The 26,560-nt window shown below is 40.2% G+C and overlaps 1 protein-coding gene across 1 annotated transcript; it reads left to right on the top strand.

Moving 5' to 3' along the window:
- The first annotated feature begins 5,581 nt into the window (after positions 1–5,581).
- Positions 5,582–26,127, top strand: CNGA1 (cyclic nucleotide gated channel subunit alpha 1). Its single transcript, XM_054030549.1, has 9 exons — positions 5,582–5,688; positions 7,881–7,997; positions 12,047–12,211; positions 12,898–12,960; positions 13,327–13,353; positions 13,450–13,554; positions 21,975–22,082; positions 22,871–22,977; positions 24,743–26,127. Exons 1-9 carry the CDS (start codon positions 5,582–5,584, stop codon positions 26,125–26,127), a joined length of 2,184 nt encoding a protein of 727 aa, XP_053886524.1.
- Positions 26,128–26,560: the final 433 nt, after the last annotated feature.

The following is a 26,560-nucleotide window of genomic DNA, read 5'->3' as shown; positions in this document are numbered from 1 at the left end:
ATATTCTTTAATGCTAATAGAATTTGAAGATAGGAGAAACAACCTGATCCTGCACTCTTTACTGAGATTCAAATTCTGACCCACTAATTTGGAACTATAGGGGGCCAAGTCCTTTCCGCTTCTGTGCATAGGAGTTCCACACCAGCCTAATCAGAACTTTCAGGCTGGGAAAGAAGAGGCCTCAGAGTGGCTGCTCCACAGTCTGAACCAGTGGAACTAGGGGTTTGCCAACTTTCTAATTACAAAAAAAGAACACCCTTGCCCTGCCCCTTCTCCGAGGCCCTGCCCCCACTCACTCCAGCCCCCCCTCCCTCTGTCGCTCACTCTCCCCCACCCTCACTCACTTTCACTGGGCTGGGGCAGGAGGTTGGGGTGCGAGAGGAGGTGAGGGTTCCAGCTGGGGGTGCGGGCTCTGGTTTAGGGTCAGTAATGAGTGGTTCAGGGTGCGGGAGGGGGCTCTGAGCCAGGGCAGGGGATTGGTGTGTGGGAAGCCCACCTGACCAGGACAGTGATAGTAACTATGAAATGCTAAGGGAGATTAGAGAGGTTATCAAAATAAAGAACTGAATAATAGTGAGGTATTTCAATTATCCCCATATTGACTGGGTACATGTCACCTCAGGATGAAATGCAGAGACAAAATTTCTTGATACTTTACATAACTGCTTCTTGGAGCAGCTGGTACAGGAACCCACAAGGGTAGAGGCAATTCTCGATTTAGTCCTGAGTGGAGCACGGGATCTGGTCCAAGAGGTAACTATAACAGGACTGCTTGGAAATAGTGACCATAATATAATAACATTTAACATTCCTGTGGTGGGAAGAACACCTCAGCAGCCCAACACTGTGGCATTTAATTTCAGAAAGGGGAACTATGCAAAAACGAGGAGGTTAGTTAAACAGAAATTAAAAGGTACAATGACTAGAGTGAAATCCCTGCAAGCTGCATGGACACTTTTCAAAGACACTATAATAGAGGCCCAACTTAAATGTATACCCCAAATTAAAACACACAGTAAAAGAACTAAAAAAGAGCCATAATGGCTTAACAACCATGTAAAAGAAGCAGTGAGAGATAAACAGGCATCTTTTAAAAAGTGGAAGTCAAATCCTAGTGAGGTAAATAGAAAGGAGCATAAACACTGCCAAATTAAGTGTAAAAATTTAGTAAGAAAAGCCAAAAAGGAGTGTGAAGAACAGCTAGCCAAAAACTCAAAAGGTAATAACAAAATGTTTTTTAAGTACATCAGAAGCAGAAAGCCTGCTAAACAACCAGTGGGGCCCCTGGACGATCAAGATGCTAAAGGAGCACTCAAAGACGATAAGGCCATTTCAGAGAAACTAAATGAATTCTTTGCATCAGTCTTCACTGTTGAGGATGTGAGGGAGATTCCCAAACCTAAGCCGTCCTTTGTAGGTGACAAATCTGAGGAATTGTCACAGATGGAAGTGTCATTAGAGGAGGTTTTGGAATTAATTGATAAACTTAACAGTAACATGTCACCAGGACCAGATGGCATTCACCTAAGAGTTCTGAAAGAACTCAAATGTGAAATTGCGGAACTATTAACTATGGTTTGTAACCTGTCCTTTAAATCGGCTTCTGTACCCAATGACTGGAAGATAACTAATGTAACGCCAGTATTTAAAAAGGGCTCTAGAGGTGATCCCGGCAATTGCAGACTGGTATGTCTAACATCAGTATCAGGCAAATTAGTTGAAACAATAGTAAAGAATAAAATTGTCAGACACATAAAAGAACATAAATTGTTGGGCAAAAGTCAACATGGTTTCTCTAAAGGGAAATCATGTCTTTCTAATCTATTAGAGTTCTTTGAAGGGGTCAACAAACATGTGGACAAGGGGGATCCAGTGGACATAGTGTACTTAGATTTCCAGAAAGCCTTTGACAAGGTCCCTCACCAAAGTCTCTTACATAAATTAAGTTGTCATGGGATAAGAGGTAAGAACCTTTCATGGATTGAGAACTGGTTAAAAGACAGGGAACAAAGGGTAGGAATAAATGGTAAATTTTCAGAATGGAGAGAGGTAACTAGTGGTGTTCCCAAGGGTCAGTCCTAGGACTAATTCTATTCAGCTTATTCATAAATGATCTGGAGAAAGGGGTAAACAGTGAGGTGCCAAAGTTTGCAGACGATACTAAACTGCTTAAGATAATTAAAACCAAAGCAGACTGTGAAGAACTTCAAAAAGATCTCACAAAACTAAGTGATTGGGCAACAAAATGGCAAATGTAATTTAATGTGGATAAATGTAAAGTAATGCACATTGGAAAAAATAACCCCAACTATACATACAATATGATGGGGGCTAATTTAGTGACAACTAATCAGGAAAGAGATCTTGGAGTCATTGTGGATAGTTCTCTGAAGATGTCCACACAGTGTGCAGCTGCAGTCAAAAAAGCAAACAGGATGTTGGGGATCATTAAAAAGGGGATAGAGAATAAGATGGAGAATATCTTATTGTCCTTACATAAATCCATGGTACGCCCACATCTTGAATACTGTGTACAGATGTGGTCTCCTCGTCTCAAAAAAGATATACTGGCACTAGAAAAGGTACAGAGAAGGGCAACTAAAATGATTAGGGATTTGGAACAGGTCCCATATGAGGAGAGATTAAAGAGGCTAGGACTTTTCAGCTTGGAAAAGAGGAGACTAAGGGGGGGTATGATAGAGGTATATAAAATCATGAGTGGTGTGGAGAAAGTGAATAAGGAAAAGTTATTTACTTGTTCCCATAATATAAGAACTAGGGGCCACCAAATGAAATTAATGGGCAGGAGGTTTAAAACAAATAAAAGGAAGTTCTTCTTCGCACAGCGCACAGTCAACCTGTGGAACTCCTTGCCTGAGGAGGTTGTGAAGGCTAGGACTATAACAGGGTTTAAAAGAGAACTAGATAAATTCATGGAGGTTAAGTCCATTAATGGCTATTAGCCAGGATGGGTAAGGAATGGTGTCCCTATCCTCTGTTTGTCAGAGGGTGGAGATGGATGGCAGGAAAGAGATTCATAGATTCATAGATTATAGGACTGGAAGGGACCTCGAGAGGTCATCGAGTCCAGTCCCCTGCCCGCATGGCAGGACCAAATACTGTCTAGACCATCCCTGATAGACATTTATCTAACCTACTCTTAAATATCTCCAGAGACGGAGATTCCACAACCTCCCTAGGCAATTTGTTCCAGTGTTTAACCACCCTGACAGTTAGGAACTTTTTCCTAATGTCCAACCTAGACCTCCCTTGCTGCAGTTTAAACCCATTGTTTCTGGTTCTATCCTTAGAGGCTAAGGTGAACAAGTTCTCTCCCTCCTCCTTATGACACCCTATTAGATACCTGAAAACTGCTATCATGTCCCCTCTCAGTCTTCTCTTGATCACTTGATCATTACTTGTTAGGTTCACTCCGGGGCACCTGGCATTGGCCACTGTCAGCAGACAGGATACTGGGCTGGATGGACCTTTGGTCTGACCCAGTATGGTCATTCTTCTGTTCTTATGAGGGGGTGAGGGCTCCGGCTGGGGGTGGGGCTGGGGATGAGGAGTTTGGGGTGCAGGAGGGGTCTCTCGGCTGGGGCCAAAGGGTTTGGAGTGTGGGAACGGGCTCAGGGCTGGGGCAGGGAGTTGGGGTGTAAGAGGGGGTGCGGGCTGCAGCTGTGGGTGTGGGCTTTGGGGTGGGGCCAGGAGTGAGGGGTTTGGGGTGCAGGAGGGGGCTCTGGACTGGGACCGAGGGGTTTGGAGTGTGAAACTTCATGTCAGGCACAGGTCCCTTATTCATGTGACTGCATGGTACTCTATCTAAGGTACTTATATGGCCTCCATCAACATTATATCGGAGTGCTTCACAATCTTTAATAATTTTATCCTCACAACCCTGTGAGGTAGGGAAATGCATTTAACAGATGAGGAACTGAGGCAGAGAGACTAAGTGTTGTGCCCAAGATCACACAGGAAGTCTGTGACAGAGCAATGAACTGAACCTAGGTCTCTCAAATTCCAGGCCAGTACCCTAACTACCCTAAACCATCCTTCCTTTCTTACTCAGCTACATAATGGGCCATGTTTGAAAAACCTAAATGATTCCATATGGAGGGCCCCTACCATGGTCCCATTAAATTGGGAGTTTTGCTGTTGACTTCCTGGGGACCACCAGAGGGCCCAACAGAGCAAACTCTCTCAGCTGCTAGTGAAATAAATCAATGGCAAAGCTTGCTTTGAAAGGACCGAGATTCCACCCTACATATTTAGTAGGCAAAGATATTGGGCCTGATTCTCCTGCCACTGACACCAGTTTAAAACTAGTGTAATTCCACTGACTTCAGTAGAAGCATTCCTGATTACACCAGGGTGAGAGGAGAATCAGCTCCATTACATTTATTCTAAAGTTATAGTACATTGGGGAGCTGAACTGCATTCAGTTTTGCAATTTGTGGCTTGCACTCAGACCTAGAGTCTAATCTCATATCCCTTTAATCTTACAGAGTCATATTTTATCATTTTTATTACTTCTTAGTTGTATTGCAGCAACAGCTAAAGGCATCACTCAGGAGCAGGGCCCATTTGTGCCAGGCGCTGTACAAACACATAGAAAGACACAGCCTTTGCCCTGAAACGCTTGCAATCTAATCAAGGGCAAGATGCAACAAGTGGCTGTGAAAAATAACTGGAAGAAGAGGGGAGGGAGGATGAGAGCAGTATGCTTCAGCTAGAGTGCCTTTGCAATTTGTTGTTGTAATAGGGGAAGTACTTGACATATTTTATACTTAATAATACCCCAATAAAAATAGAAAAAAAATTAAGTCACATATTAAGCCTGAAGCCATACTACTGACATACACACAACTTCCACTGACTTCTGGGAGAGCTACACATGTGTAAAGAACTATAGAATCAGGTACATTACATAGAGCTAGATTTTAATGCTGTAATACAAGTATTGTGAATAGAGAAAATGTGTTCTATGTAAAAACAATGAGGAGTCCTTGTGGCACCTTAGAGACTAACAAATTTATTTGGGCATAAGCTTTCATGGGCTAGAACTCACTTCATCGGGTTCTAGCCCACGAAAGCTTATGCCCAAATAAATTTGTTAGTCTCTAAGGTGCCACAAGGACTCCTCGTTGTTTTTGCTGATATAGACTAACACGACTACCACTCTGAAACCTGTGTTCTATGTGTTTTTATTGAATTGTACATAATACATTTAAATCACATCCATATATCTAGAATTACATTGAAAAGCAGCCTTGCTTAACATTCTTAAAACACACAATTGTGTTTTCTGCTATTATGGAAGACATTCTGGGTTGGTTTTTTTCCCTGATTCCACCTCCTATTTTCCAGATGTTTAATGATTGAATCAGGAGCAAAGAGAGATATGTTTAAATTTCATCTCTCTAATTTCTATGATCAATTTTCTACTTTTTGCCCTAGAGCATGTAACATGCAGATGTTAGGCATTCTGAGGTTTCTTTTTGTATAGAAAAGTATAAAAGTACTTTTTTTCATTTTGAAATGATTCCTCCCTTCTCACCCAAGGAGTACCAATCTGACCATGAAGGTTGGTGTGATTAACACCCATCACTCCTATATAAATGTTCCCAGGCCGGCAGTACAGGATGCTGATGTGGGCGTAGGAAGGATAGAGAATGGGAACATGAGGTAAGTCAAGTACACTAAGTAGGTCAAATTCTGCTTTTGGGATTTTTTAATTTTTATTAGTTTGCATGGGAGTGACGGGGACAGGTGTTTGTCCCTGTCTTGGTGTCTTCTCTCTTCCATTGATAAGAAGTTTAGCTTTTAACCTACCTGTGATACATTGCCCATTGTAATTAATTAGGATAAGGTAAAATGTGACTATATTTGTAAGTCAAATTATTTGGTTTCCTTAAAAATGAGTTTAGCTTGTCAAAAAATACACTAAAATAGTCATTACCAAGTTTTCACCATCCAGCAAAGTGTCTCATGCCTTGAGTTGGGACAATACTGCAAAAAGTACAGTTGTGAGTACATCCCACTTTGCTGGCATTCACAACCCTTTTTATCTGATTATTTGTAGACATTCAACTGAGCCACTTTTTATTCACAAGAAAGTCCACTGAAAGCTAAGCAAGATAAATACTATTCTGAATAAATATTTGTGAGCATTAAACACTGGGAAGACCATTTTTTGCAGAGAACCACCACACAGTTACAAACGCTTGTAGATAATTTTACACACAGAAAAGAGGATTTTTTAAAGGTTTCTACAGCTTAGTTCATCAAAGCAGGGAACTGAAATAATATCCTGTGACTCAGATGATTGATCATATAGCAAAAAAAGTGAATTAACTTTTTATTCTGACTGCTCATAGGCTAATACTTTCATATTTGGCTGTCCAAATTTAGACTCCTCAATCCATGTTTTGGCTTCTAAATAAAAAGTATTCTGATATTCAGAGGTGCTGAACACCCAGAGCTCCCACTGAAGTTAAATTGTAGCCTATGGTTTGTTTACAAGCTGGTCACTATGGCCACGTTTTTCAAACCTGAGTGCCTAAAGTCAAGCATCTAAGTTTAGACAATTAAATAAAAGTGGCCTGATGAGCACCTGCAGCCAATCCAGTCCTATCGATTTCAGTGGGAGTTACAGGTGTTCAGCACAAAATTTTGCATGCAAGTTTTGCTTGAGGAATATCTAACTAGACAATTTGCATGTACAAGTGAACATCTGGTGTATCTGCAATTTTGGAGGCTGGTTTAAAAAACAGGTGAATTTTAAAGTTAAATGAAAAGTGTGCTAAACCCAGAAATGTGTGCTCAGAGCTGCCATTAACAGGCTGTAAGGGGCATTCATCAGACATGTTAAATTAATTTGGTAAAACTGCTATTCCCTCTGAAATCCACTTTCTAGTTCACTAAAGAATGCACCATGAATTGCATAGGACCATCCTATAACCAAGCAGTGTACACTGATATAGGGGTACATTTTCCTCTTGATGTAAATATGTAACTTAATCCCTAACCCTGCAAAGATTTTGTGTGCGCTTAACTTTACACATGTGGGTAGTCCCACTGACTTTCCAAGGTTGGGGCCTTAGATTTGTACATTTCTGCAAGATCAGGGACTATGTGGGGGACAGGTACTGAAAGTTCTTCTATGTTTTGTAGCTTTCCCAGCACATTCTCAATGCTTAACAAATAACAAAAGTCCATACCAAGAAATAATGTTAATGCAGCTTTAAGGTTTAGAGATAAAACACATAAGTAAATCATGCCTGGGGACCACTATTTATGAATTAGCAAAAACAACAAGGAGTCCTTGTGGCACCTTAGAGACTAACAAATTTATTTGGGCGTAAGCTTTTGTGGGATAAAACCCACTTCATCAGATGTATGTAGTGAAAATACAGTAAGCAGTATATATATGAAAAGATGGAAGTTGCCTTACCAAGTCGGGGGCCAATGCTAACAAGGCCAATTCAATTAAGGTGGAAATGGCATATTCTCAACAGTTGATTACTTTTGTAGTGCTAATGAGGTCAATGCAATCAAGGTGGATGTCACCCATTTCCTACAGTTGACAAAAAGGTGTGAGTATCAGCAGAGGGAAAATTACTACAAAAAACTCCCATCTTTTCATATATATACTGCTTACTGTATTTTTCACTTCATGCATCTGATGGAGTGGGTTTTAGCTTATGCCCACAAAAGCTTATGCCCAAATAAATTTGTTAGTCTCTAAGGTACCACAAGGAACCCTCGTTGTTTTTGCTGATACAGACTAACACAGCTACCACTCTGAAACCTATTTATGAATTGTTGCTATAAGTACAATAGATAATTTCTTCATTGTACATACTGTTTAATTATAGGTCTCTGGCTGAAGCGTATGATAGTTCATCCATATTACAAACACAGGAGCATGGGGACAGCTGCAGTGCTTATTCTTCCACAAACAACTCACAGGCACTGAAAAGAGTGCTACAGAGGTGAGATAAATCCCAGGAATCCATGTTTAGCACAGTGTACCTACATATTTATGTGTTTACCTATCCATGTATCCATTTATTTACACAAGTTTAGTGGAGATATTTTGGTAATCTTTCTCATGTTTAAAATATCTATTTTAAGGGGACATTCTTGAGTTTACAATTAAAACTTGACATATATACATAATCTAAGCAACTGAGAAACTCTCAGCAATAATCACTAGTTATATGAAGTCTATGGCATGGTGCCAAATTTGTTTCTGGTAATTAATTACACCAATAATTATTGCATTAGCACCTAGAATCCCCAACCCAGATCAGGGCCCTATCGCATGAGGCACCGTACATACACATCATTAGTAAGAAACAATCCCTGCCCCAAAGAGTCTCTTCACCTTTGTTTTTTCTCAACAATTGGGGTTGGCCGCTCTTGTTCTTTGTTTCCAAACATTTCTGTCAAGTATGTCTTCCAAGCTGACACCAACCTTCTTCATATCCTCCTTCAGCATCTCAAACCACCTTTTTCAGGGTCTTCCTCATGGTCTCTGTCCCATCACTAATAGCTCTTCTACTCTCTGGTCAACATATCCCACATCTCTACCCCCAAAAGAGTATACAATCTAAAGACAAGACAGACAAAGTTTGGTAGAAAGTTGGGGACCAGAGAGATTAAGTGACTCACTCAAACTCACAAAGTCAGTCCGTGATCGCACTGGAAATTGAACTCCTATTTATTTTGTCCCAAGATTTGGGGCAGGGACCGTCTTTCTTGTTTGTACAGTGCTTAGCACACTGTGGTCCTGCACTATGATTGGGGCACCTAGGTGCTATTGCAATACAAACAGTAAAATATAATAAAATAAAATAAAATAAATAATAATAATAATTAATAATGCAGTACCTTAAGCACAAGTCCATCCTTCCTCTCTCTAATAAGGAGAGTTGCTTCAGGGAGGATTTTGGCTTGTGATTTTTAAATATTTTGTTTACAGCAGAATCAGCCAGTCAACAAAGGGAGCACTAGTTAACCAAAGGAAATTAAAAAAACAAGCAATCTGGATTGCTGTGTTGAGCTGACATCACTGTTATTATCAGTGATACTGATACACAAATAAGGAAAAACACAATTTTTTCCCACTGAAAACACACAAGAAAAATGTGTTCCAACTGTAAAAGGAAAAAATTCATAGGACAAGAAATCTTATTTTCAGGCTTTTAAGTGAGAATTACAAACAATGCAATTTAAGAAAACAGTGTGGACTGATTTAAATCAAAGTGAATTAAATCACAGATTTTAATCAGCAAGAAGAAAATCTGGATTTAAATCAATTTTCATCTTGTCTTGAATTTGAACTTTCTTCATTTTCTGAAAGACAGGTTGGTAACTATTAAAACATAATATTTAGTTTGCAACTAAATATAGCTTTTACACTAAGTTTGATACTTCTTTTTGCTAACCAGGATACTTTATATCTAAACAAATTTATGTAAGCAATTATAAAGCATAACATACCATCAGATCCTTAATTTTTGCATTTTTTACTATATTAGAAATAATGAATGACATTTCTTATTTACTAGATGATTAACTCTTTTTTACTTGTGATTTGTATCACGCTGTATTTGGATAGAAATTATAATTCAATTACAAATGTACAAAACCATTTTAAAATGGTTTGATAGCTAACTCCAACTACCTTAAATATGTTGGATACATAATAAAAAGTTTATCAAAACATATTTTGCATTTAAAACTAACTGATTTATTAAACAAAGGAAGTATTATCTGCTGTTTGTGAACTGAATTGTTTCTGGTCATCAAATCCTCCACAATTTTAGAACTGGTATAGCTCATCCTCTCACACCTCATAGCTTGGAAGAGAAAAAGCAGCTTTCCTGCTTTTTCAACTCCTAATCTATTTCTCAACTTTGATTCAACTAGTCATTAAACTGAACTAGTGGAATAAACTGAAATGACGAAAATGTTCTCCTTGCACTTGCAGAAGAGGCTATTGCAGTCAAAAGCTGGTTTAGCACTTCAACAAACTTTGGTTTCAGTGCTTAACCAGTGACTTTCATCAGTTCAGTGGTTTGACTTTCTTTAAAATTTTGGCAGCAAACATGTACTGCTTGATTTTTTTAAATATAATTTTAACAACTTTAACAGATTTTCATAAATTAAGGCCATAATAGAGGATGAGATAATTTCAAATTTAATTTTAAATAGGTTGTGTTTGAAAAATAAAAATGTATTAATTTACATTTTTTAGAAATCAGTTTTTTTTTTAAATTGACTTGTATTCAGCCTGTAAGAAAAGTATTTAAAAACTGAAATAATGAAACTATACTCAGATCTCTCTATTTAGTTTTCTCTAAGCCTATCCTGTCACTGATATCTAAACTAGATAGTATCAATTTAAAATATTTGTTCATATAAGGAGAAAATTAAACTTCAGTTGATATACTATTGACAGATTTATTTTCAACTTTTCTGTTTTAGTTGCCATATAACAGTGGCTCTCAAACTTTTTTTACTGGTGACCCCTTTCACACAGTAAGCCTCTGAATGCGACTCCCCCTTATAAATTAAAAATACTTTAAAATATATTTAACACCGTTATAAATGCTGGAGGCAAAGCGGGGTTTGGGGTGGAGGTTGACCCCCATGTAATAACCTCGCAACCCTCTGAGGGGGTCTCAACCCCAGTTTGAGAACCCCTGCCATATAACATTTAACACAACGTGGTAAAATTACTGGAGAGAAACATTGCTCTGATAGTCTTCAAGCTAATAATATTGAGTGCAAGGGTGCTATGTATTCAACACTGGATCTATATTATGTGCCAGGCTCCTTGGTATCTTTGGTGTGTGGAAGAATAAAATTCTACTATTATGGCATGGAAAAATTTGACTACTATGGCATGCAAAAATGTTCACTGAATTAAAAATTAAAACAACAGTCAACACCATTATACTGTACTTAGTTCAATAACAATTAGAATGTTTATCCATGTATTTCATACAGTCACAAAATTTACACCTTGCCTCAGAATACAGGGCTAACAGATACAGATATTGGAGATACAGTAGTAACTCAGCGTTATGAACACCAGAGTTACGAACTGACCAGTCAACCACACCTCATTTGGAACCAGAAGTACACAAGCAAGCAGTAGCAGAGACACCTCCCTCCTCACTCCCCAGGCAAATACAGTACAGTACATATACAGTACTTAAACATAACCTACTAAAAAAAAAAGGAAAAACAGCATTTTTTTTCTTTTGCATAGTAAAGTTTCAAAGCTGTATTAAGTAAATGTTCAATTGTAAACTTTTGAAAGAACAACCGTAACATTTTGTTCAGAGTTACAAACAACCTCCATTCCTGAGGTGTTCGTGACTTTGAAGTTCTGTAATGGGGGCTTGTTTTAGGATGTAAGTCCAGTGTGCCACCCGCAGAATACACTGTTCCACACTCTGCTCCCCTGGGTGCTGGTAAGGCAAAAAATCCATTCTGCTGATGGAACGAGATGTTGTGGCTCTCTTTCCCCTCTTACTGGTAAATGAGGTAGATGGGGGAGGACTCCGCTTACTGGGAGTGTGTCATCCATCAACCTGGCTTCTGGGAGGAAGTTATGAAATTCTCTTTTACTTAAAAGCTAAGTGAAGGAGTTTGTGTGGGCTCTTCAGTTCCCACCCCTGCAGCTGGTGACTTTCTCTTCTGTGTATGTGTGTGGGCAATCTTATTAGCTGATCTCTTGCTGTCACTCTGAATTCAGTGATTTTTCCCTGTCCTATAGGCGCCAGGAAGAATGGGGGTATTGTGACTCCCCACTTCCACAATCTGTCAGTTCTTCCTCTTCTGGATCTGCCTGATTTGTACAAAGCCGACCATCCTCACTCTGCCTGGTGAATGAAATCTACAGTGAAAGTGGCATATGTGCAAACGCACTGTGACATTTAGGTTTCCTACAAAGGTTTTTTTCCCCCCACAAAGAAATTAAGCTTCTTTTTTAAAATATTTAACTAATATTTCTATCTATTTTTAGAATACCCAACTTTTTGGTTACCTTAAAAGACTGGGAGAAGAGGATTTCCGATGAAGGCTGCCAAACCTCAGACTCTTTTTTGGAAAAAATTCAAGGTCCACAGCTAAGATGGAGCAATAATTGTAATAATCAGAATCTCTGTGATGAAATATCAGAAGAAATCATGTGAGTTTTGTGCTTCTTGTGTGGGGTACATGTCAAATCTTTGACTGTGTCCATATGGTCCTGTTCATGTGGATTTTTATCTGCTTATTTTTTTGTATCTCACTTTATGCCACAAAACAATTTTATTTTATTTAATTTCAATAAAATCTGTTTCAATTAGGTGGAACATTAATGTTCATGGCCTAGTTTTAAAACACAGGCACCTCAACAACACAACCAGATTCCCTACTTGAGCATTCAGCTCACTCAGTCATAAAAAAATGGTTCAGTTTGAATGTCTAAACATGAAATACCCTATGAGGCTATGAAGACACCTGCAGTTTAAAAACAAAATTCATGTGGTCATTCATTTAACAGGGTAAACTCAATGGTAAAATCCTGATTCCACTGAAGTCAATGGCAAAATTCCTCATGGCTTCAATGGCACCAAGATTTCACCCCTTTTCTTTTCAGAAGTATTGAAACTCCAAGAAAGGAAAACAGAGACATAATCAACATTTCACTGGTTTTCTTCATCTCTATATTTACTGGTGAATATTTTCATTCTAAACTTATCAAACCAGTTGGGCAACCTTAACTAACTTATGCAGCTGTAAATCTTACTTTAAAGGACTATTTTACATTACGAGCCTATTTAGTGTCATGCAGCATATATACGGTAACTATTTTATTTTGCTGTTTCTTAGGGAACAGCACCTACCTAGTGCCATTGCACAGTACAATGTTAACAACAACAGTAATAAAGATGAGTAAGTACTCTACAGTTTCATTATAAAGTTATTTGTATTGTAGAGAATAGTAAATAAAAAGCAATATACCTAGTTCTTTCCTTGCAAATTATTGCATCATACAAGTAATCCAATAAGGAATTTCATGTACATCTGAACTATATGCACAGCAAATGTTTTTCTAACACAAGTTAGTAGTGTCCTATTTAATTATGTAAAAATGGAAATAGTTGAAAACTATAAACAAAGGTTTTATTCAAAGGCCAAAATCTTAAGTATAATATTAGACTTATAGAACTCAACTGATTTTAACAGGGAAAATAGTGGAAATAATAGTTAGTTTGTGTATCCCAAGAGCCTATCACAGAGATATTGTTTCCTTTTTAGAGAAAAAAAGAAAAAAGAAAAGAAGAGGTAAGACAATAATATTGCATAGTTTCTTTACAATCTTCTACAAGTTATCATTCTAGTTTTTCTATAAAACCATAACATTTTAATCCATTTTTTCAGCAAGTCTGATGGTAAAAAGGAAAAGAAAAAGGACACAGAAATGCAAAAGAACAAGGAAAAACACAGAAATAAAGATAAGCATAAGAAGAGAGACAAGAAAGAGAAGTAAGTGTTCTTAATTTGGTTTCAGAATAGTGCTATGTTCTTCTAGTAAGATTGCTTTGCCTGTACAACTGAATCCAGTCATGGGTATTTTGCAAGCATGTTGTGTATGTTAGCCCTAGATAAGTGAATATGCTGAGCACTGTTTGGTCTTGTCTGTTCATGAAGTTGTTCCTGATTAATTCCATGTGTGAACACTCTTATTCTAGAATAAGAGTGCCTTGTCTCTGTTAAGCTTAAATCCTAAACAGGAACAAGACACACTTAGGTTTACGTCTACACTGCGTACCTTATAGCGGCACAGCTGTGCCAGTACAGCCACGCCATTATAGTTGCTTCTTGTCGATAGGAGAGAGCTCTCCTGCCAACAAAATAAAACACCCCAATGGGGGGCGGTAGCTTTGTCATTGGGAGAGCATCTCTTGCCAACATAGCGCTGTCCACACTGGCGCTTTTCTTTAGTAAAACTTTTGTTGGTCGGGGTGTGGGCTTTTTTGCTATAATGTCTCCCATGTAGCCTGCTATATGCCGAGGGGAGAGAACTCTTCTATCAGCATAATTAAATTCCCCCCAACAAGTGGCGGTAGCTATGTTGGTGGGAGAGTGTCTCCTATCGACACAGTGCTGTCCACATTGGCGCTTCTGTTGGTGAAATGTATGTTGCTTAGGGGGTGGTTTTTTCACACCCCTGACCATGGGCAGCACATAATGGAGGCTGGGGTAGGCCAAATCTCCCCAAACCTTGTGCCACCGGGGGTGGGGGAGCAGGGGCAGATTACCACATGGGCCTATAGAGCCCATGCCCAAGGCCCCAGCCAATTTGAGGCCCCTGGAAAAATCTCTCCCCACCATGGCCCTGGGGCTGGAGAAGATCTGATTCCCTGCTGCGGCCGCAGAGCTTTTCTGGTCCTGGGGCTGCAGCAGGGTGTGTTTGGAAAGGAGTGACCTGGGGGCAGGGCTTCGGGGGGAAGAGGCAGAGTGGGATGGGGGAGTGGCTGAGAGTAGAACAGGGACAGGGCGGCAGGGGAAGGAATGGGATCGAGGAGGGGCTTGGAGCTCCGCCATTGTGGTCCCTGGCCATGAGGGAGGAGCTCTATGCTCTCAGCCCACCTCCTGACCCTGACTGAGCTCTCAACCACTCCCCTGCCCACACCAGCCAGGGCCACGAGGGGGCTGAGGAGCGAGTGGGGCTGTGGCCTTGGCCAAAAGATGTGGGGCAGGGTGCTAGCCTCCACAAGGGGAAGCTTTGCCCATGTCCCTGACCGACAAAAGTGCTAGTGTAGACCTAACCTTATTCTAGAACTGGAGCATCCAAGTGTGCCTTGTTCCTTTTTAGGGGTTGAGCTAAACAGAGACAAGGCACTCTTATTCCAGAATAAGAATGTCAATACATGAAATTAATCAGCAAAACTGCATGTATAGAATCCCTTATGTATAGACCAAGCCCTTTATGTATTTAAATTCTTCCATCTGCTTAAGTCAAGCCATTTTCATAGCTGTTACCACTCCTTCTGCAAGACGGAGTGTTACTGTTCCACTTAACAGCAGGGTGTAATTTCAAATCAAATGAAATTTGAATATATAGTATATAAATTTTGGTAACCTGTTTTAGTTTAAAAGTCTAAATATCCCAGTACTGTATTTTCAGAATCTTGATAACTTTACGATTACTAAATTCAAGAGTGAATAGATATTGGTACACGGAGACACATGCAGTAGATCTATTAGGGTATGTCTACACTACAAAATTAGGTCGATTTAATAGAAGTCGATATTTTAGAAATCGATTTGATACAGTCGATTGTGTCCCCCACTAAGTGCATTAAGTCAGCGGTGTGCGTCCACAGTACCGAGACTAGCGTCGACTTTCAGAGCGTTGCAGAGATAGCTATCCCACAGTTCCTGCAGTCTCCGCCGCCCATTGGAATTCTGGGTTGAGCTCCCAATGCCTGATGGGGCAAAAACATTGTCGCGGGTGATTCTGGGTACATGTCGTCAGGCCCCACTCCCTCCGTGAAAGCAACAGCAAAAAATTGTTTCTTGCCTTTTTTCCTTGGTTACCCGTGCAGATGACATACCACAGCAAGCATGGAGCCCGCTCAGCTCACTGTCACTGTATGTCTCCTGGGTGCTGCTGGCAGGTGCAGTACTACACAGCAGCATCCCCTTGCCTTGCCTTGCGGACGGCAGACAGTGCAATATGACTGCTATCCGTCGTCGTCGTCCCAATGGGTGCTCCTGGCCAACCTCGGTTAGGTTGGTCGAGGGTGCCTGGGCAGACATGGGTGCTCCTGGCCGGCCTTGGTGAGGTTGGTCGGGGGTGCCTGGACAAAAATGGGAATGACTCCAGGTCATTCTCTTCTTTAAGTTTCGTCTAATGGAGATTCAGTCCTGCCTGGAATATCATGCCAGCTGGAGGCTTCTGCCTCAGGCTGCTCTCTCACTCGGCATCACCACGCGGTCGCACCTACCCCAGCCTACCCCTTGCTCCCATGGCTCATGAAGCCTGGACAGTAGTAAGGAGCAGTTCAACTATAGGCTAAGCAAGTGCATAATGGTGGTAGAATGTGCCTTTGGACATTTAAAAGCTCACTGGTGTAGTTTACTGACTCGGTTAGACCTCAGTGAAACCAATATTCCCATTGTTATTACTGCTTGCTGTGTGCTCCACAATATCTGTAAGAGTAAGGGGGAGACGTTTATGGTGGGGTGGGAGGTTGAGGCAAATCGCCTGGCTGCTGATTACGTGCAGCCAGACACCAGGGCGGTTAGAGCACAGCAGGGCGCACTGTGCATCAGAGAAGCTTTGAAAACCAGTTTCATGATTGGCCAGGCTACGGTGTGAAAGTTCTGTTTGTTTCTCCTTGATGAAAACCGACCCCCTTGGTTCACTCTACTTCCCTGTAAGCCAACCACCCTCCCCTCCCCCCTTTGATCTCCACTTGCAAAGGCAATAGTCATTCTTTATTAATTTGTCACACAAATGGGGGGATAGCTGCCAAGGTAGCCCGGGAGGGGTGGGGAAGGAGGGAAGCACAGGGATGGGGTAGTTGTAGGGGAACCCCCTAGAATGGCATGCAGCTCATCAAGTGAAGCGGCATGTCTGGGGCTCTGACCCGGAGTGGCCGTTTGCCTCTCTGGTTCCTTGGTAGGCTTCACGCGGCACTGCAGTGGGTCCCTGTTATAACCTCTGTCCTTCATGCCCTCGGAGATTTTTTCGAATATTCTGGCATTTTGTCTTTTGGAATGGAGTTCAGATAGCACGGATTTGTCTTCCCATACAGCGATCAGATGCAGTACCCCGTTCGGTCCATGCTGGAGCTCTTTTGCGATTCTGGGACTTCATGGTCACCTGTGCTGATGAGCTCTGCATGGTCATCTGTGCTGATCAGCTCGTTACACTGGCCAAACAGGAAATGAAATTCAAAAGTTCGCGGGGCTTTTCCTGTCTACCTGGCCAGTGCATCTGAGTTGAGAGTGCTGTCCAGAGCGGTCACAATGGAGCACTCTGGGATAGCTCCCGGAGGCCAATACCGTCGAATTGCATCCACACTACCCCAAATTCGACCCAGCAGGGTCGATTTTCAAAGCTAATCCCCTCGTCCGGGAGGAGTACAGAAATTGATTTTAAGAGCCCTTTAAGTTGACAAAAATGGCATTGTCATGTAGACGGGTGCAGGGTTAAATTGATCTAACGCTGCTAAATTCGACCTAAACTCGTAGTGTAGACTAGGGTTAATATACCAGGATTTCAGTAAAGCATATGATATAGTTCCACAGGGGAAATTAGTTAAATTGGAGAAGATGGGCATTAATATAAGAATCAAAAGGGGTGTAAGGAACTAGTTAAAGGGAAGATTGCAACAGGTCATGCTAAAAGGTGAAATGTCACACAGGAAGGAGGTTTCCAGTGGCGTTCCTTAAGGATCAGTCTTGGGTCCAACTTTATTTAACATTTTCATGAATAAAAAGTGGGAAAGTGCTAATAAAAATTGCAGATGAGATAAAGTAGGGGGGTACTGCCAATATAGGAGGAGGACTGGAATATCATACACGATTTGGATGACCTTGAAAACTGAAATATTAGAAATGAGATGAAGTTTAATAGTGCAAATTGTAATGTCATGCACTTAGGGGGGAACAAGAAGAATTTTTGCTATCAGTTGGAAGACCTGGGAGTACTAGTTGATCAGAGGATGACTATTAGCAATGAATGAGATGTGGCCGTGAAAAATGCTAATACAATCTGAGGATGCATCAGTGAAAATATTTCCAGGAAAGATAAGAAAATGTTATTACCATTATACATGGGACTGGTAAGACCTCATCTGGAATACGGTGTACAATTTTGGTCTCCCATGTTTAAGAAAGATTAATTCAAAGTGGAACAGGTCCAGAGAAGGGCTACTTGGAAGTTCAGAGGGATGGAGAACCTCCCTTATGAGAGAAGACTTAAGGGGTTTGGCATGTTTAACCTAACAAAACAAAGGCTGAGGGGAGATATGGTTGCTCTTTATAAATACATCAGATGGATAAAGGCCAGGGAGGGAAAGGAGCTATTTCAGTTAAGGGCCAATGCTGGCACAAGAACAAATGGATATAAACCGGCCATCAATGAGTTTAGACTTGAAATTGGACAAACTATCAGAAGTTTTGGACCAACCTTCAAAGGCTAATATTGGAAAAATCAAGAAAGAAAGACTAGAGGAGTGGAGAAAGGAACACCAGTGGGTAGGATATTAAGAGGAAAGACAGTATCAATACCAATTATGCTAATTGTCAGATAGGCGATACCAGTAGTAGAATGACTGTACCTACTCAGGTGAGGAATCTGGGTGAAGCTAAGCAGGAACAACTAAGATGTCTGTGCACCAATGCAAGGAGCTTGGGTAACAAAATGGAAAAACTAGAACAACTGGTGCAGGAAGTGAAACCAGATATTATAGGGATAACAGAAATATGATGGAATAGTAGTCATGACTGGAATACAGGTATTGAAGGGTATGTGCTGTTCAGGAAAGGCAGAAATAAAGGTCAAGGTGGTAGAGTATTCACAGAAAATACAAACCTATACACAGTTCTTATAGGTTGGCAAAACTGTTTTATTTTTGTTGTGTACGTTTTACCACTTTGTGTTATCACTTACCTTTGCATGTGTTTTTACTGTTGTATTGTATTTAAGGAATGTACTGAAATTTCTCTGCATGTAGTGTAAAGAATAATTGAGCCAATTTCTGGCTACTGTTGTGTGAGTGTGTAAAGGGGGAAGAGAGCACCTCCACTTGCTCATTTGTGCAGGGGGTAGCCAAAATTGTGATGCTTGTGCTCCTGAGGGAGAGTAAGAGAACTACCAGACATTCCAAAGGAGGCATGATGGAGTATGGCTATACTCTTGCTCCTTTTCACCAGTAGCTGGACAACCAGGGTGAGTGATGGGAGAAGTACCTACTGCACCATTAAAGGATGCGGTAAATGCTGCTCTAGGGTGCACTGTGGCAGTACCCTCAAACGGTATTTTATCCATTTGTGTTTTCCACTGGCAAAATGCCTCCAGGAACTGCAACTGGTACAGTGTGCAATTATACTTATTATGGAAGTGGCTACTAATGCCACTCTGACTCTTTATTGTTTTACATTTATCTATTAATTAGATTTATACAAATGCTGAAAAGGGCACCTAGCGATACACCTAAAAGGCATCAAAATATCGCAACAGAACTGAAGTGAAGCAGTGCAATTCAGTATGACTGAGCACCAGCAAACCAAGCAACTTAAGTACTCAAACTCCCTTCCCCTCCGGTCCAGCATTACCCTTTTTTCAAATACCTGGGGAGTAGAGAGGAGCTTTATGGTATGCTCTGAAGCTCATCAGATTCAGGCTTTCCTGAAGCAACGTGGGGAGTGAAATTCCAAAGCTGTGGGTCCCTCACAGAGAATGTCCCATCAGCAGCCCAATTTATAATACCAGACTTCAGCTCCGGCACTTCTGCTGTTCTCCGCTATGGTATTTGAGAAGAGAAGTGGTCTCTCATGTAGGTAGCTCCTGAGACCTAAATGTTCACTGGTCAAAACCAATTCCTGAAACTTCACCTGAAGCCCTACAGACAGCCAGTGCAGAGATTGGAGCACTTGTTGTCTGATTATGCTCCTAGTGAGATCCTCCACTGACCAAACAGGCTGCTGTATTCTCCACAAACTTCAGCTTCTGGATGATTTTAAGGCATAACCTGATATCAAGTACAGTGCAGTAATTCAACCTTGAGATGATAAAGACAGCGATGACGGTCACAAGGACTGCATCCAAAAGGAACAGGCACATTCTCCTGAGTACAGAAATGATAAAAATGTGATTTGGCTTTTGCTGCTACCTGATTTTCTAGTAGCAGTTGGAAATCCAGCCAGACGATCGCAAACCTAACCAACATGTAGAAGAGGTGCCCTAAATTAAAAGGAGAGCTATTCTTGCCACATACTTTTTGAGAGAAGCAACAAGAATAGCACCACCTCAGTCTTGACTGGGCTGGATGTCAAACATCTAGCTGTCATCCATGCTCCAATTTCACACACATACTAAGCTCATTGAGCATTTTAATTGGTCACATGAAATGGTGACAAAGCTGCATGTCATCAGCATACTGGATATCATGCAGTCCTTTTCTCCTTATTAGCCCTCTCAGTAATGTCACACAAATATTGAACAAGAGGGGTGATAAGATGGAACTATGCAGAACTTCATATAAAACTTAATCACCACCCTTGTGAAAACCCACTGCAAGGATGCACTGGGGCCACAATAAAGCAGCCTCATCCACTCATATTAGGATCCAAAAGCGAGTTAACAGCACCTTCAATGTAAAGAGTCTTGTTTTTCTCTTAGTGTCACACCCCAATGGCTCCCTCCCTTAGGGAGTCCCCAAGGATGGCAAATTAGCATTGTATGTGGCTAACGCTGTTGCAAGCATTGCAAAGCATTTTGGGGAGGGTCAAAGGTGTGTGAGTGGTGAGTGGAAGTTTTTTTAGCAGGTACAAAAAGCCCCCCAAAAAATAAAATAAAAAAAGGCAAAAAACAAATCAATTCAACGCTCCAGATAGCTAAATCCAAAAATAAAAGCTGGCCCCAGCCAGCCTGCCCACTCGCCCACCCAGGGGCACAGCTCACAGCCAAGGCTTGACTATGAGCCAAGAAAGACAGGGGCTTAAACACTTTTCAAGCAGCTGTAAGAAAGAAGAATCCTACTGACCAGACCTGCAAACCGGCAAGGTCAACCAAAAAAAAAAAAAAATAACCAGCAAAGTATAAAAACACAAACAAAACAACAAGAGGGGGGCGCCGTGCTGGGCGTCCCTGGAGCCGGTATGTTTTGGGCAGCCAAAAAGGCCACAGCAAGCCAATTGGGACTGGTACAAAGAGCACCAGGCACAGAGGGCCCTAAATAACACCACCCCAAAAAAACCCAGGACTTAAAAACCCTCCTGAGAGCTGGAGCAATTCGGAACACACAGCGGATTCTTGGATGACCTGGGCCCAGGACAGCACTCCCCGTCCACCCCTTCCCCCCTTCTTCTAACGTTACACCTAGACTTGGCCAGTCTGGGTTATGCGTGGTATAAATATAAAAGTAGGTTAAAGCTTGGGGCATTAATGCTTTCTTCCTTCCTTTAAATAACATAAAAGCATTTCCAGAACTCTCCGCTGTTATTTTATTATTTTATCAATAAAGCTTTAAAATTCAAATACGTGGTGTGCCTCGTCATCTCCTCCCCCCAAAAAATCCTGTAGTCCCAGCCTAATCAACTCTGGGCCCAAGCAAATTAATAACGAAAATCTGTCACATTAGTATGTTTAGGCATTTTACTTTGTAAATAAATAGAATTTTGGGGGCCGGGAAGAATGTAAAGCAATGAAGTGTTCTAGGTTCCTTAGTTTCTTTTGCAATCCTTTGCAGTGTTTCATCTTTCACAACCAGTCTTAGACTTCCCTAATACTGAAGGCATGATCTGTTCAATGCATTCAAATACTAATGGCCACATAGCCATTTTCCTTCTGAGAAGATGAAGCAAAGATGCTTTGTCTCATTTATTCTACAAAGAAGAAAATGAACTTGGTGGGAAACAGATTATTTTGAAAAAGGTTGAAACTACATGTGTCACTATGACTTTGTGTTGAAGCCCGCCAATTTAATTTCCCTTGTGTCCTAGGTTCTAGTATCCAAATCATGTTCACCAACTAGTTTCTTATCCAGGAATTCCAGCAAGGAGGCTAATTTGAATTTAAGGGTGTTCTTACACAAATGAACTGCCTACTAAACTAAATGACCAGCATATGTTAGTAACCATGGAACATCTTTTGTGGTTCCTAAAACCCATTTCCATTTTTATAAGTTTCTCACTAATATTCCCTTTCCTTTCTGCTTACTGCTCAGGGAGAAGAAAGATCTTTTTGTTATTGATCCATCAGGAAATTTGTATTATTACTGGCTGTTTTGCATCACATTACCTGTCATGTACAACTGGACCATGATCATTGCTAGGTGATGTATAACAGTGTGCATTTTCCCCTATCCTCTCTTTCCCCATTAAAGTAATGAAATCCTCATATCTGGTTGCCACAAGGAAAGCCTTGTTTTTATCAGATAGAATGGATAAAAATAATGTATTGACCCAGTACTTTTACTGTGTTTATCCTTTCAGTCTGGTATTGAATACAGTCTACAGACTCTTAGGCTCAATAGCAGAGATCGCACACATTTATTTACAATCTCTAAAGTTCTTTCCATCATGTCTTTTGTCCAGTTCAATAAAGGACTTTCATTAACTTAATTTCATCATATTTTTCAGTCTGATGCTTCAATATTTTATCAGTCTTACGCTCCCTGGTAATGAAATGCATATACATTAATTGAGGTTTGGCAAAGTTATAAGCAACATAAAACAGGATCTTATAAAGGAAAGTGTTAGGCAACCTTAACCATTGGCATAGCTATCAGCTCCACCTACAGTTACTCAAATTAATTTTTCTTAGTTAAATATTTTAAAAGATCCTTATAATCTGAGTTGTAAACATTTTCTGAAAGCAGATCTGAAAACAGGTTTTTCCACAAAGCTTTTAAAACATACTTGGTAAATACTTGTTTTTATGTTATAAAAGTTTTGATAAAAAATATTACATTTTCCAAAGTTTGATCAAGCATGACAGAGATCCTTTAAAGAACACATAAAAAAATTGTAGGGCCTCTGAATATATGGCATATTTACTGTATTAATTACTGATCTCATTGGGACTATTTCTATTGTGTACTTTTTTTCTTTTCCGATCCAGAGCCTGTTTTGATGAACTTCAGAACGACCATTTAGGAATGTGGCTCATTTTTGATTATATATCAGATATAATCTATATTGCTGATATGTTTGTACGGACAAGAACAGGTAGATGTACTCACTGTTTAGTTATCTACATTTATCTGTGTTAGGACTTTAAGGTGCCCATCAGTATATGATTTAGGGGCCAAATGCAACAATTAAAGAAGAATTGGCCCTCTCCTGGAATGGACCGGTTAAATTGACTCTCCAGTTACACTTTATATCTATGAAATGATGAAGTAAAGAAGTATCTTGCTGGCAATTTTCCCTCAATAAAGGAGGCCAGAATGACTTCACACTGAAATATATCTTGACATACAAGGTCATCCTGATTTCTAACAGAAAGGAACTGAAGTCCCTCCATTGCAAACATAATTTCTGCAGTTTTAGAGTCACACTTCAAATATTTCACAGACACACACACTTGTTTATATTCTGTGATGTACTTCATCATGTTTTATACATCAGACATAAGTTTATCTGTAATCTACCTTAGTGTCCTAATTTAAATGTTGCATAAAGCAGGGACCAATCCAGCAATCCCTTTTAGGCACAACTGCCATTGAAATTCAACGGGAATTTGCCTGAAAAAGGAGGGCAGTGTCCAGCTGCTTATGCTAAAACAGGGCTTTGGCAGGAAATGTGAAGTGGTATATAGAGAACAACATTATACGTATGGCAGGGATGTGCTGATTTGTATACGCCACTGACAAAACTCCTAGAAAGCCCCAGTCACTGAAACTATACTCAAACTATATATATTGCCCAATCAAACTAAAGCTAGAACTTTTATCTTTTTTTCCTTTGTTATAAGATTTTATAAAATCTTTATAATTTTAAAATATCTTTGTAATCCAAGCTGTAAACATTTTCTAAAAGAACAGAAGAAAATCCCTAGGGAGGAGGAACCATTTGCCCTCTTTTGTGGTGAATCCCTGGTGTGCAAGGGGTCATATTGGTGGAGGAAACATAAAATTATACCTCCTTACCCCAGGTGTAATGAACATAGCCATTTATGCAGTAGTAAGGAATATATAAACCTCTTGCCACCATTTAAGCCAGCTGCAACCTTTGCTGGCTGAACTTGAGAACCACATAGTACAGGACAAGGCAGAGAATCCACTTGCTCTCTGTACAAGTTAGAATCAAGATTTTCAAAAATGTGTTGTTAAAACTAGGTTCCTAATTCCATATTTAAGCACCTAAATCAGAAGCCTGATTTTCAAGAGTGATGAGCCCCCAGCAGCTCCAGTTAGTTTCATTATATTTATGCATCCATTTTTACAAATTTTACCCTAGGAGGAGAGTTGGTGGGTGTGGGGTGTGTGAACAAGGAATGGAATGCACATGCATGAGCACTGTTCTCACTCTAACTCTCTCTCCCACACAAGGGCCATGAAGGTTACTAGGTGCTAGGGCAGCAGAAACCATAGCAGGAAGAGGGTAGACTTGGGAGGCTGTAAGTGTGACACTTCCACCATGGGTGATGGTTCCTCCCTCAGGATTTCCATAAGACTCCACGGAGCCCAGCCAGGCCAGGCAGTACAGATGGCTCTGCTTAATCAAGTTGTCTAGGTCCAAGATTTGGCCCCGATTGCTTATCTACAAAAATTCAACATAGGGCCTTAAAGTTAAAATCCAATTAAAATATATAGCTGTTAAAACTATGCATCTTGATAAAAAGATGGAAAAGTATGTATGGCCAGAAACTCTATAACCAAAATAATTTTAAAGATTAATTTGACATTCACATATAACAGAATGCAATAGATGATAAAGCAACAAAAAAGTCAAAGTCAAAGAATTTTAAAGATTTTATATTTTATTTTAGGTTACCTGGAGCAAGGTCTGTTGGTGAAAGAAGAACTTAAACTTAAACAGAAATATACAGGAACTTTACAATTTAAACTAGATCTACTGTCAGTCATACCAACTGATCTACTGTACTTTAAATTAGGTCTGAACTATCCAGAATTAAGAATAAACAGAGTACTTAAAGTATCTCGTATGTTTGAGTTCTTCCAGCGAACAGAAACAAGGACAAACTATCCAAATATCTTCAGGATCTCCACTCTTGTCATGTATATAGTGATTATTATTCACTGGAATGCGTGTGTGTACTATTCTATCTCCAAAGCCATTGGATTTGGGACAGACACATGGGTCTATCCAAACACCTCTGATCCTGAATTTGCCCGTCTGGCTAGAAAATATGTATATAGCCTCTACTGGTCGACGCTGACCTTGACCACTATTGGGGAAACACCTCCTCCTGTAAAGGATTCTGAGTACTTCTTTGTGGTTGTTGACTTCTTGGTTGGGGTGTTGATCTTTGCTACTATTGTTGGTAACATTGGTTCTATGATCTCCAATATGAATGCAGCCAGAGCAGAGTTTCAAGGAAGGATTGATGCTATCAAGCAATATATGCACTTTCGAAATGTGAATAAAGAAATAGAAAAAAGAGTTATTAAGTGGTTTGACTACTTGTGGACAAATAAAAAAGCAGTGGATGAACGAGAAGTTTTAAAATATCTACCAGATAAATTAAGAGCAGAGATTGCAATCAGTGTTCATTTGGACACATTAAAAAAAGTTCGAATTTTTGCAGATTGTGAAGCTGGCTTGTTAGTTGAACTAGTCTTGAAACTGCAGCCTCAAGTCTACAGTCCAGGAGATTACATCTGCCGAAAGGGGGACATTGGACGAGAGATGTACATTATCAAAGAAGGTAAACTTGCTGTAGTAGCTGATGATGGAATTACACAATTTGTGGTTCTAAGTGATGGCAGCTACTTTGGGGAGATTAGCATCCTTAATATCAAAGGCAGCAAAGCTGGCAATCGAAGAACAGCCAACATTAGAAGCATTGGATACTCAGACTTATTTTGTCTATCTAAAGATGACCTCATGGAGGCTTTAATAGAGTACCCAGATGCAAAGGCCCTGCTGGAAGAGAAAGGTAAGGAAATCTTGCTGAAGGATGGGTTACTGGATATAAATGTTGCAAATACAGGAAGTGACCCTAAAAACATTGAAGAAAAGGTCATTCAAATGGAAGGAGCAGTGGACAACTTACAAACAAAGCTTGCCAGGCTGTTGGCTGAGTATGATGCCACACAGCAGAAACTGAAAAAACGACTGACACAGGTTGAGAAAATACTGAAATCAACTATGCAGTTTGAATTCTCAGATTTAGAAGAATTAGATAAATAAATCTGGAGTGTCAACACTAGAATAAAACACTGGGGACTGCCACTAGCAGTTAAAGATAAATCCTGCAAGGTACCGAGTGCCCTCAACTCTTATCTTTGATGATGTGGCCCTTTATTATAAGGTATTACTTAGTCAAGAAACATCACTTGTTTCCTATTAGGCAATACACATACACAGTAAACGTCAAGAAAAAAATAAGATGAAGACTCAGGAATAAGAAAGGAGCATAAATATTATCGTTTTCATGCTAGGAAATGCTACTCAGTCCTGGCTTGCAGTTATATTTATGAAGTACATACATAAATTTAGTGTCTTGATATTTAATCTCAGTGAAAATGTTACAATATAAACCTATCAATCATTTTGTCTTTTACAATTGTATGCCCTTCAGGACAAGGACTGTGTATTTGTATTTCCTCTGTATTTTGAAAAT

This window comes from Malaclemys terrapin, chromosome 5, assembly GCF_027887155.1.
Source record: "Malaclemys terrapin pileata isolate rMalTer1 chromosome 5, rMalTer1.hap1, whole genome shotgun sequence".
Taxonomy (NCBI): domain Eukaryota; kingdom Metazoa; phylum Chordata; order Testudines; family Emydidae; genus Malaclemys; species Malaclemys terrapin.
This window is presented reverse-complemented; position numbering and strand designations above follow the sequence as displayed.